At 37.6% G+C, this 12,174-nt stretch overlaps 1 protein-coding gene across 2 annotated transcripts in view; it reads right to left on the minus strand.

Moving 5' to 3' along the window:
• Positions 1-12,174, minus strand: part of LOC110995922 (protein FAM214A) — a 33,110-nt gene that overhangs the window by 618 nt on the left and 20,318 nt on the right. For both annotated transcript variants that reach the window (XM_022263333.2, XM_022263332.2), the window contains 8 exons: positions 4,907-5,044; positions 4,373-4,483; positions 4,034-4,146; positions 3,575-3,703; positions 1,864-3,468; positions 1,531-1,703; positions 1,215-1,378; positions 69-307 (listed from right to left, as the gene is read on the minus strand). In XM_022263333.2, coding sequence (XP_022119025.2) covers positions 69-307; positions 1,215-1,378; positions 1,531-1,703; positions 1,864-3,468; positions 3,575-3,703; positions 4,034-4,146; positions 4,373-4,483; positions 4,907-5,044 — 2,672 coding nt within the window. The remainder of the gene's footprint in view (positions 1-68; positions 308-1,214; positions 1,379-1,530; positions 1,704-1,863; positions 3,469-3,574; positions 3,704-4,033; positions 4,147-4,372; positions 4,484-4,906; positions 5,045-12,174) is intronic.

Below are 12,174 nucleotides of genomic sequence, written 5' to 3' on the forward strand. Positions count from 1 at the left end.
ATTGTCTATGGAAGAATAAATCGTGTTCGCCATCACTTGAGAGAGTATGAAACAACTCTCGTACCAACCTCAAATGTATCAAATATCTCAGCCACTTGTGCATGTCGTGGGTTTTAGGCGGATCAGCTCCGGCAGGCATATACAGCGTCCTCTGGCGGAGAAAGGTGCGGGCGAGTGGCGGCATATTGGTCAAGTCGTACAGGACGACGAACATCTTGACTAGGGTCCCGTGGGGGTTGAACAGGGAGACCTGGATGGTGCCGGAACGGGCGACACGGTACCCACCGGGACCGAGGTTTATGTGACCCTGAATTTGGAGAGAATCTAATAAATCATAAATAAAATACAACATTATAGAGGATATAACAGATTATATTTATTTTAAGCAAATAAAGAAAACATATCCACTTACAAACAGTTATATTGTTATATTAAATTAGATTAAATAATAATAATAAAAATTGTACGTAATTGTACGTTTATGAATATATAGTCTACGGGAAAACCACTGTTGGAGTAAACATGGCGAGAAATTGGCTGTGCCAAAAATTTGTATAGGATAAAACAGCTTTTATATGGCAATGTTTATAATTAACTCAAAAAGATTAAAATATATTCCTACTAGATTTTTAAAAATCGACCTTTATATGCACACAAATAATACAAGAATTGACTATAATGATGGCTCATAATGTATGTATGTAAAATTCCTTTTAAGACAAATTTGCACGCCATTATGTGTGGCAGAATATGCGAACTTTAGTTTGTACGACATTTTTGTACCATATTCTTGCAAACAAATTATTATTATTAATATTATTACAATACAATTGATGAATACTATCATTTTCCACTTTACCAAAGGTGTCAAGAAATATTTTAGGCGGAAACTTGAACTTTTTTAGAAGTACATAACAATTTTGTTTTCTTTTTTCAATTATTAATGCACTAAATTGACTTATATCGTCTGTTTAGTGTGTTTTGTTTAAAAATGTAATCTCTTTTGGCTTTCCATACTATCTAAGTGTTTTCTATCATAATATCTGTAAGATTATATAAATAAATAAATAAATATTTTTAAATATAAATACACAACCAAATTAACCAATTTTATTAATTAATAGACCTCGTTATTAAAGGAAAAATTGCCTAAAGATATGAGGTCTACCGCAAGTGAAATTTAGTATAAAATATCACTAATCCCAGAAACGCACCATATACGGCGCGTTGGTGCCACCGGGCGCATAGAAGAACACCGTAACTGGCAGTCGTCTGTGCGGTGGGCAGAAGGCCCCAGAGGCCCCGAGCTCTGCTGTGAAGCCATGCACCGTCGCCACTGGCTCCAGCCGACCCTTGAGAGCAGACTCCTCGAAGCTACCTGCAAAGATGAAGAGAAAAGAATGACACTCATTTCCTTATAGCCGTTCTTCAGTTACATCTCGATCACAGTTCCTTTTGAATGTTTTAGAACTTTAAAAAAACATAAAATCAGAGAAACAAATTATTCCTTTAGTACATCATCTGTCTTACCCAGCAAGCCCGTACTGGTCCCAATCCTGAGTTTGGTCGCGGGCGTCTTCTTTCTTTGCGGCGTGTCGAGTGGGGCGGGTCGCTGAGTACGAGGGTGAGGCGCCCGTGGCCGCGTAGGGGACACGGGCGACACGGCAGCGGGGGACGGGGGGGATATCGGGTGGAATAAAGCGCTGAAAGCATAATGTATCATTAATATAAATATACGAGAGTTCTGTTTTACTCTTGATCCACCGTTAAATCTACGATTAAAAAAACCAAAACTTATTTGAAGCATCACACAAAAAGGATTGTCTAAATCAAATATATACAAATTCTAGACGAACATCTCACCTTGTAATGCCGGAGACTCCGTTGATCGAATCGTCAAAGTCAAAACAATTATTTCCCCGACGCAGTGGTGCAGGACTAGAGGTCAGGGGCAGACCGGTTTTGGTGTGGAACACCATAGATGCAGCCGAGTCGAAACGCCAGCGGAACCTGTCCATCTCCGTTGGAGACGGAATCTGATTCTCTTGTCCTTTTCTGTCCGCATCCGATTGTGTGCCCTGACCCGTTTTCTCTATGTCTAAATTATTGTCTGCTACGTTTTCAAAAGGTTTATACTTTCGATCGTCGCCTCCACCGACTTCACCATTGGACGAGTTAGACTCTGGATGATCGGGGAATTTGAAGGGATCCTCGTCTTTCGGAGATTCCATATCACATTTGTCAATAGATCCATAGTCGCACTTCTCGAAGCACACGTAATCTTCGTTGATGGAGTACGTCTTCTGCCTCTTGGGTTCCGGTTTGACCGAGAACGCCGTGTCGTCGTCGCGCAAATTCAACTCTGCTATATCATTGTTGTGGACCCTGTCGTTTATGACCCTCTCTATCCGGTCCACTATCGGGAAGAAACGTCTGAGCTTCGGCCGTTTTATTACTTCATCACACTTATCACTACTTATATCACTATTTATATCACATTTAAGCTTTTTTAGAGAACGTTCGTCTTCTTCGTACTTCCGCCTCGTTCCGTTCTCTATTAAGGCCAAGTCGTAGCTGCCTTCCGATCTGACCATGCCTCTGTCCAGGCAACCGGGGCACTTCATCTCGACGGCGTTTCCGCACTGACACTGAATGTCGTCCGTCTGAGTCCCGATCGTGCTGGTCCTCTTGAACTCGAACGGCGGAACGCTGACCGGCTCGACGAAGGGAGATCTGCTTTCTATTCTACTGGCGGGTAGCGTCAGGTAAGTCTGGTTCCTGTAGCGGCCGATGGCTCTGAACCTGTCGAATCTGGCCGCCTGCAGGATCGGTATCGAGGTGTGAGTCTCCTTCTTCGCTTCGCCGTCGGATGACGTGCTATCACAGAGTTTTTTGAGTTTGCTCTCTTTCCGCAAACGTCGTTTGTATTTAGCTATCTCCTTCAAGCGCCTCTCGTCCGACGTCTTCGTTTCCTGCTTCTTGTCATCCGACTCGTCGTCACAGCTGCACTTATGCTTTCCGCTCTCGCTGCAGGGCGTCAACATACGATCGTCGAGGAGCTTTTTATCACAGGAAGAGTAAAGGTACTCCGTGGAGAGGCGTCTTCCGCCGACGCCGACGTTGGAGTTGATGGCGTCGGAGGGGTACTTCCTCGGGCCCAGAGTGAGATCGTTGAGCTTTCCCACCAGTTCCTCGTCGTCGACGCTGGGTCTCCGTTTGCAGGTGCATTTGACGTGAGGGATCTCGTCTAGCCTCGGGAGGCTCTCGAGGGAAACTTTGAGGTAGAGGTCGGTGCCGATGTCCGCTAGGGGGAAGGTGTGGTCGGTGGGGGGACGGGAAAAGTCGGGAGAGGTCTCTCCCGGCAGTTTGATGGAGTAGATGATGTTCAGCTTGCGCTCTTCCAGCTCAGTCTCGTCACAGTTGGCTTCGATTTTCTTAAAGTTGCACGACTCCCGGCTTAGTTTTCTCCTGCATAGTGTAAATGGTTACTGAATAAGTCGTGTTAATTAATATCTGTAGCTTCAAAGCTCATTATGTCTGTTCTTGAATTAGAACATAAATGCTTTTGCTATACCTTCGTTCAGCAGGTCTATCCTCAGAGTGCAGCGTGGCTCGCCAGGCGCAGAGTTGGGAGAAGTGGAGCTGAGAGCGGACTGCACTCAGCAGCCAATGGGGAGAGATCACAGATGCGTTCTCAGGGTTTCTGCAAAAAACGATCACAATGGTATGTAGGAAACCTCACGTACTCTACAAGTCCAGTAGCAGTCTCTATGTCTATATCTTTAGTAAGAATTTCATCGTTAAACATTGCCTTTTAAACGGTATCACTGATTCTTAATACATATATGAATCGCAGTTCATTTTATTTATTTGTCAGTAAAAAATATTTGTTTGATGTCATAACAATTTAACGTCAGACATGACAAAGTTGATGATAGTAGACAACAGAAAGCTATGTACTATACCTGCTGCTGTGGATTTATTAATACACAGACGCAGTAAAATATTGCTTACAAGGATACTACAAACATACTTGTTGGTGATAGCTACGGCCCATCTCTCAAGCAGCAGACCTCGCTGTCGCAGCTTGTCTCCCGGCCGACACATGGACGAGTAGCAATCCTGGCATTCTGGTGCTAAGAGGACCTGAAATTTGGAGAGAAAATTATTAGTGAATTGCCACAAAAGGGCAGCTGTCACAGCCCATAGACATGCATTTTAATGGGGCCGTTGCTGGCCTAGAGAGGGAGAGAGGGAGGAGTATGCTTTTCTTTCAAGCTCCAAGGGTCGATTAAACAATTCGCTAGTAAAGAAAAGATAAATCTCTGATAGGCGCTTATTAGGTTTAATCTATTAATTAACTATGACTTACGTCAATGCATATCGGTATCTGGTCATTCCACAGGGCGTGGACGTGGTCGTCTAACTGGGCCTCAATTCCCGGCAGGGGTTCGCTCGTGTCTGCTTTCGGCTGGGTTACTATCTGAAAATAATATGTTACATATAATTAATATAACAATACAAACTACAAAGTAGTGAAGTGTGAGAAGCACAGAGACACCACACTTTTTTTTATGTAGCAGGAGGCAGAAGGCTGATGCTCACATCAGCTAAGTGACACCGCCGTCCACGGGCACTCGCAGTGCCAGAAGGCTCGCAAGCGCCCTGCTGGCCTTTTGAGGTAATTGGTAAGCTCTTTTCTTTAAGTATTGATTGAGTTGACCCCTAAGTCAAATTGGTTCGGAAATAATTCAGTCAACTTTTGTCTTCTTGGGGTTAAATTGGACTAGATTTATCCTACCCCAGTCCGATACTCCACATAGCAGACACAAGTTTGTTCCGGTACTCATTTACAACTAACTACTTGCTTTCGCTTCTTGCTGTTATTCGAAATAATGTAATTGACCTGTTTGCTAGTGGAGGGACTGAGCTTGTGTCGTCTGGTGAGAGTGGTAGGACTGCCGCTGCGGGAGCGCACTATCAGCCGCCCCAACTGCTGCAGCAGCACCGCGCCGCTCGCCACCGCCGACTCGTTACTGTGCATCTGAAAGCCCACAAATTTCATCAATCATCTGCTTCATTACTTCGCCAAATAATACGAAACAGGGAAAAGGTCGCACTTGTACTTTGGGTAGAAAAAAAGTTACGTCTGCGCATCATTTCACTCTGGCCAACCATGTGTACCATGGACTTTCTTCTGCCAGTAATATCAACCTTTTTTCGCACTCCTCTACTGCTTCATTTAAGTAATGTCCTAAGACTTGTATCTTTCTTCTGTATTATAACGACTAGTATGTTTGTCGTTCTCCTGATTTATAAATTTGGTTTCCTAAATTTTAGTTTAGGTTTAGTTACCGAAATAAATAAATAGACTGCTAAAGTGTAAACCAATAAGTCCAACTAAAGATCACGACGAAACAGTATTATTCACAAAGGTTCTTGTATAGCCATATTGCCACAAGAGAACCGAATAGTCTGGAGAAGATAGTAATGGTAGGAAGGAGTGATAGCAAAAGAAGTCGATAACCTATCCCTTGGTCTGACCAAATTAAGACAATTGGGTCTCAACATCCCTAATGCTGATCCCTGATGGAGTGGATTGGAGAAGGCAAGTCGACGTATCGGTTAGGGCTCTTCAAGACAGGCATGACACTCTTCAGTTATGAGGGTATACTTCATGCAGAAGAATACACTACTACAGAATAAATGATATCTTTATAACCATTTGTCAAAAGGGCGTTTATTTTGTTTAATTAACAATAGAATTTGTATTATATAATTGACATTGTTTAAAATAACATAACTAAAGCAACCGACGCCAAGCATAAAATTTAAGACGGCAATGGGCTGGTCATATTCATATAGCGATATACAATACCTGGACAGAAGATGGACATTAAAGATGATACAATGGAAGGGACTACCCTGGTAAAGAAACGTGGGCAGGGTAAAAAGAAGGTGGCCTGATGACTTAATAGAAATAGCAGGATTATACTGGAAGACTATTGGTAAACATCTGGAAGTCACATCCAGAGGCTAGTAACATTTAGCTATAAGTATATACTAACAACATTTGAAATTTTAAGTATGAAAATAAAATTCAGCCTGTCAGACCTTTACGTGTGATAAAGAAGATGAAAACATTGATTATTACTCGATATTACGTTCGCTTCATATAAAACTGAAGCGCAGTGCTCATTACTCATTAAAATAGAAAACCTAGCCATAGATAAAAAACCATAATTTTCCCACAGATTAAAAGTGACCTAATTCCGTTGCCCTGTTGCTAGCGGCCTACTTTTATAAATAGAACAGTGTTGCAGTGACCTAGTTCACTAGGTTTTGACTACCGTGCTGGAAATTTAACTGTTACATCATACAGGTTAAAACCAGAGATTAAACAAAGGATTCTTAGCAAGTTGTATCATTTTATAACTAATGGACATTTTATGTTGTGTGGAATGAAATACAATTTATGTCATTTATTTCATTTTAAAGAGAAAATTTCAAATAATTCCTGGATAAAAAAGAACCTTTTCTTGATAATATTTTTTTTATTAGGGAGTTTCTAATGTATTCTGTTCAATTAGAAATCACAAATAAAACCTACCGATCTTTACATCTCTCACAATTTTTTACTTTCTTACGAAATCTGGGTCGCTTTTGACTCCCGCCTGCGCTGTAGACGCTTTGCACTTCACGTACAGCTAGACAACTATTTATTTAAAGCGCTGAAAAGGGGTTGCATGGAAAGTGTGCCAAGGGCGCTGCAAGCCACACCCCGACATTGGCACGCTCTAGCTTTGAACAAAGGTGCTTTGTGTTTAAAAATACATGAAACAGACACAGATAGAAGCAACGGTTTGTTCCTTTAGGCTGTAAACACTAATTTTAGAGTTATAGTAAAGCAAACGATAATTCCCAAGTTCCTACTAGAGTTTTGTGTTTCGACCCCATAATACAGTACCTCGACATAAGAGTTTAATTCGTTCCGTAACTTAGTTCGATCTCAAAGTAACTTCCTCATTAAAATGAAATTAATGGAAATGTCATAAATCTGTGCTAGTAGCCACTAGCCAAAATACCACCTCAGTTGTTTTGCAATAAGAAAATGACTTTACGCTTTAATTCAATAAACATCATATTTGGACTCATTTGTTTTGGTAATATACAAAAACAGAGGAAACATATTTTATAAATAAGCTTCGAAAACGAGGGAAACCAACAGACTAGTGGGAAAAATGTTAGTGTAATCTCAAAACGCCCTTACATCGAGGTAACACTGTACATGGCATTATATAGACTTGAATAGTGATTTCTAAAAGAACTTTCAGACCATATGAAAATCCTTGGCACTTATAATTGTATGCATTGTGAAAAGCTTGTAAGCTCACGAAAGAAAACTTGAACACTTTCCATCATTGTAACATGGATAGCTTATTGGAACCTGTCGATACTACATAAATAAGGGCGTAAGAAAGGCGAATTACAAGGTAATTTTAAAATTGGAATGTGAATTAAGGTTGACCTTTGAATGTAGGTCACATTACGAAACTACTCTGCATCAATACGTCACACAAACACACGATAATTAAACTGGCTTTTGTTTAAAAAAATATGTTAGAAATTTCACCCTACACAACTTCTAGCATTCATTTTTATTAGAATATTCTAATGAAGAAAGAAAAACTTTACACGATAAAAAAGATTTAAAGTAAAATGAGAAAGTGTCAATCTTCATACTACATATCCATATATACCTATATAGTCCCTTTATCGTGGGTAATTCCTACCATTTAACATACTTAAGAACATGTATACATTTCAATAACTAAGTGAAATAGATTGTTTAATATATATTGTGTAGTTTTGGCCTAGTAGCTTCAGCGTACGATTCTCATGCCTGAGGTCGAACGTTCGATCCTCGGAGAAACTTTCTATGTGGGCATTTAACACTCGCTCGTACGGTAAAGGAAAACATCGTGAAGAAAAAGCTTGCCTCAGACCCATAAAGTCGACAGCGTGTGTAGACAGATCACCTACTTTCCTATTAGATTTTTCTGAATCATGAAACAGATACGGAAATCTGTGGTTCAGACCAAATCAGTTAGTATGATGATGTATTTTTGATATATATTTAAAAACAATACCAAACACCGTGAATGCAATAGTGATAAATACTAATAATTATTAATTTACATAGTAATTCATTCGTTATTTATCATTTATCAATAATTTAATATAAAACACGATTTTATAACTGCGGACTTTGAACACTCAATGTCATTTAATGTTAATTTATTCTATTACATAAGGTAAACTGCATTCATAAATATTTTTGTTAGATGAAACGAGATTATTGAACAATTTTGACCTTCTTAATTTTTTTACAGAACAGGGGTCTAGAGGTTCATGATGTTAAGGGATATCGCGAGTGCGTTGCCGGCCTTTAGAACTCCGGTCACGGAAACGAACATCAATTAGTTTTTATTTATTGAATATATAAGTATAAATGAAATCGCCGAAACTGGCTTGTTGATATTTCAAGTTGTTTTTGTTTAGTCATAAACAAAAAATACATCTAAATATTCCAGTTTCATTGATAAATTATTATCTTAGTAAAATTCCATTTAACGTGCGTATCAATTAATTTTACAACAAAGAAAAATAAAACGCTTGATAATTAACATAACACACCTAGGTATAGTGATAACTAATGATAACAGCTCTTGTTTCAAACCTAGATAATTCTATAAATAAATCAAGTCGACATTTTATCATTAACACCACCATCAAAACCATTTAATACTATAAACCTGTACGTTATAGTATATATAGTGCTCCAACAGCTAACATAAATTATATATAACAAAAACCAACTGTAAATATAGTCAAAGATGACATACATTATATAGACAAAAAGTTTCAAACATTAAAAAAAACTCGATAAAAATTATTAAATACTTTTAACTATGTAATACGTAACTTGAATGTGTTGTGTGATAGTGTGTAAGGGTTTGTTTGTGGGGTGTGCTCATGATACCAACGAATACGTCTAGGAAGCCAGTGCCATGAAGCCAAAAATGGATGCCTAACAGACACATTTACTAATCTAAGGTCAATGCCTAAAAAGCATTGTAGCGAGCAAGGTTACATAATTTACAGCTTAATCTAAATACATAAATATTAAAATCATTTATTAAACGAGGGATTTCGTAACGTTCTTTTAAGAAAGTCTTATTGTGGAAATTCCTTTCCCAATCAGCTGTTCTAAACGTGGAACTGATAATAGAATTGGATAAGGAAAGTCACATATTATTTATTTAACATTTGAACCACATGTCGGAACCGTGTGAATCATTTTCTGTATTATAAACGCTGTTAGGAGTAATTTAAAACAAACTTGCAGGGGTCATAATAGGGCAAGACACATCTCAAGATGATTTTAAACATTTTCAGCCGTTTTTGTGAAACTTCTGTAGGCGCATGAGGATATTTTTTTACGGAACATCAGTTGTGCAGCGTTTTTGGCGAAGAAAAGGAAGAGAGCAATTGAGAGAGAGTGAGAAAGGAAGATCGAGAGAAAATACACGCTATTGATTTATGTAGTCGTTCCTTCGGCTATTCAAAGTTTAATTGTAGAGGAGAAGCCCTCAAAGGCAGGCTAAGCACCCACTAAAATTAATAATAATAACAGAGACCCATGCCTGCAAAATTTAAAAGTGGACTAAAACCTTAAAGCCTCATCAGCTCGCTATGGACGGGATACACAGTTTCCAAACATAGTTTCAGATTGTACCAACTGGTAAAAATATTGGAAGTGGACCAAAAACCCCACTAACCGTTACACCTGTGCCAGAAGTACCTATACATTAACCACTGAGCCACGGAAGCGATGAATTTATGTATGATTCAACAAAAAATTACCCACAACCTACCTTACTGGTAGTTTTTCCTCTACATTATGTATGGTGTGGTGAAATAGATAAATAAACAAATGTTAGGACTCTAAATAATAATTATATATTATAATCAGCTGTTTTACTTATATATAGCCGATACCCGCTAGACCGTTTAAAAATGACCTATTAAATGTTATCAGTTATTACTTATCAGTAACTTTGTAGCTGATAAACATGCAGTTTTTATCGCTCACTATCACAATTTATTACATTAGATATAACCGGTTATTGAGATACACGATTTTCTTTATTTCTGATAAATATTTAAATTCCTTTTTCGTATATTATAAACGTCTTGAATGCTTAAAGTTTCTCATTATATATAATAATTTAATCAACGCTATATATATATACATTATTCTACGATCATTATTATTCCACAAACATGGCAACACTTCATTAAAAACGCGGAAGAGAAATCTAAATTTAAAATTGCGCACAATGTTGACAAACACATACACGCATCTCTTTCACACCTAGGTCTTCTATTAGCTATCTCTTTCAATGGCCCAAATGATTCGAGTCTCGAAATCTAAATTATTTCAAACCACTTAATGTTATCAAGATGACACCCGGTCAATATTTTTTTTATATTCTGTTTTAGAACTGAGGTAGATCCTTTTGTGTTATATCGCCATATATGGTGCAAATCCAGTAAAAATAATTTATTTAACCTTGAAAAAATTATGCACTGTATTTTTGCAATATTCTATGTTATCAAACTAGTATATATTTGTTCTGTTTTGTATATAATGTAATGAAATGTCGCCAGGATTAACTATTTAGAGTTGGCCTGTATTATTTCTTTGTACAATATGTAACAAGGATTTTCATGAACAGACATTATTTGCACAATTGCTTTTTTTTATTAAATGGTGAGAAGGTGTTTTTTTTTTATTGCAATTCAAGTCCAACGTAAGGTAACGAAATAAATTATTTCGCGCAAAAGTACCAGGTAGATATGAAACACAAGGAAGTTGATCATTCGTTCAATAATGTGTTAAGAATTTAAATTTCGAACCAACCAAATTATACACGTTTTCCGAGTTTGAAGGATTTTTTAAAATTGTTTTATAACAAAATATTTATAAGTCAAGGACTCACGACATTTTTTTTAATTCTATCGAAACAAGATGTTGGCAAACAAAGAAAATGCTCTGAAATCCGCATGTACAATTTACTAGACGCAGCTCTTTGGCTTTGTTTGTACTTAGAGGTTCCTGGTTCGAATAGCGGCCCAACGAAACTAAGTTGTTTTGACTATTGCTACCCGAACTGAAATGTTTCTATCTGTCTGTTTCATAATAGATACATATGTTCTTATCGCCGTGGAAGAGATGTCGTCATTACTCTATTGGTTTATAATTGAATGTTTATGCCTCGTGCCAGAATGTTCTTAGCCGAAAATAGACTTTATTGCATTAGAATAAACTTCCAAATCAATCGCACTACCCCGACCTTGCCATATTAAAAAAATATCAAGGTGATTCGTTACGCAATCGATTTTAAACCTTATCGATAGACATTAAAATGCAAAATCATTTGCATATAGACTGCACATAGAACGTAGAATGCACTTTTACGCTAGGCGAGCCCTTCTGAGTCTGACATAGATTCGCTGTTGCCGAGCGGACTATTTATTTAAAGCTGCAAGCGCTTGAAATAATTTTATATTCTAATCTGGTTATATTTGTTACACGCTACTGGGCTTACCGGTAAATAGTATTTATATTCTACCCAACAATAGATTGGCTATACAGATATTAGAAGGATTTGAACTGTTTAATTCGTGTTGGTAAATTCCAGCATTATTTCAGGAAGCCACTTTACGATCATCTGTGATTTATAGATGCCTTTTTTTAATGTATTTATTTCACAGTATAATATAATATCATAATATGTTACATAAAATTATTATAACCATAGCAGTCTTGTTTAGGAACGCGATAAATACATATAAGAGTAATTCCATCTGCAAGAACCAACTTAACAGTTCAGAAACCTCTTTCGAAATCCTCGCGATTATAACAGATTAAACAGTACTATCCTGGATATTGGTATTGAGCTGATCAATTTTTAAGGAAGCATTGTTAAGTTCTGGTTCACTAATTTCTGATATTTTATCTTGTATTAATTTCAATTTTCGATTATATTTTTTTATTTGTTTTGTAACATTTACTTTTACCTGAATTGTCATACATTTTAGTTAAGA

This window comes from Pieris rapae, chromosome 15, assembly GCF_905147795.1.
Source record: "Pieris rapae chromosome 15, ilPieRapa1.1, whole genome shotgun sequence".
NCBI classification, from domain to species: Eukaryota; Metazoa; Arthropoda; class Insecta; order Lepidoptera; family Pieridae; genus Pieris; species Pieris rapae.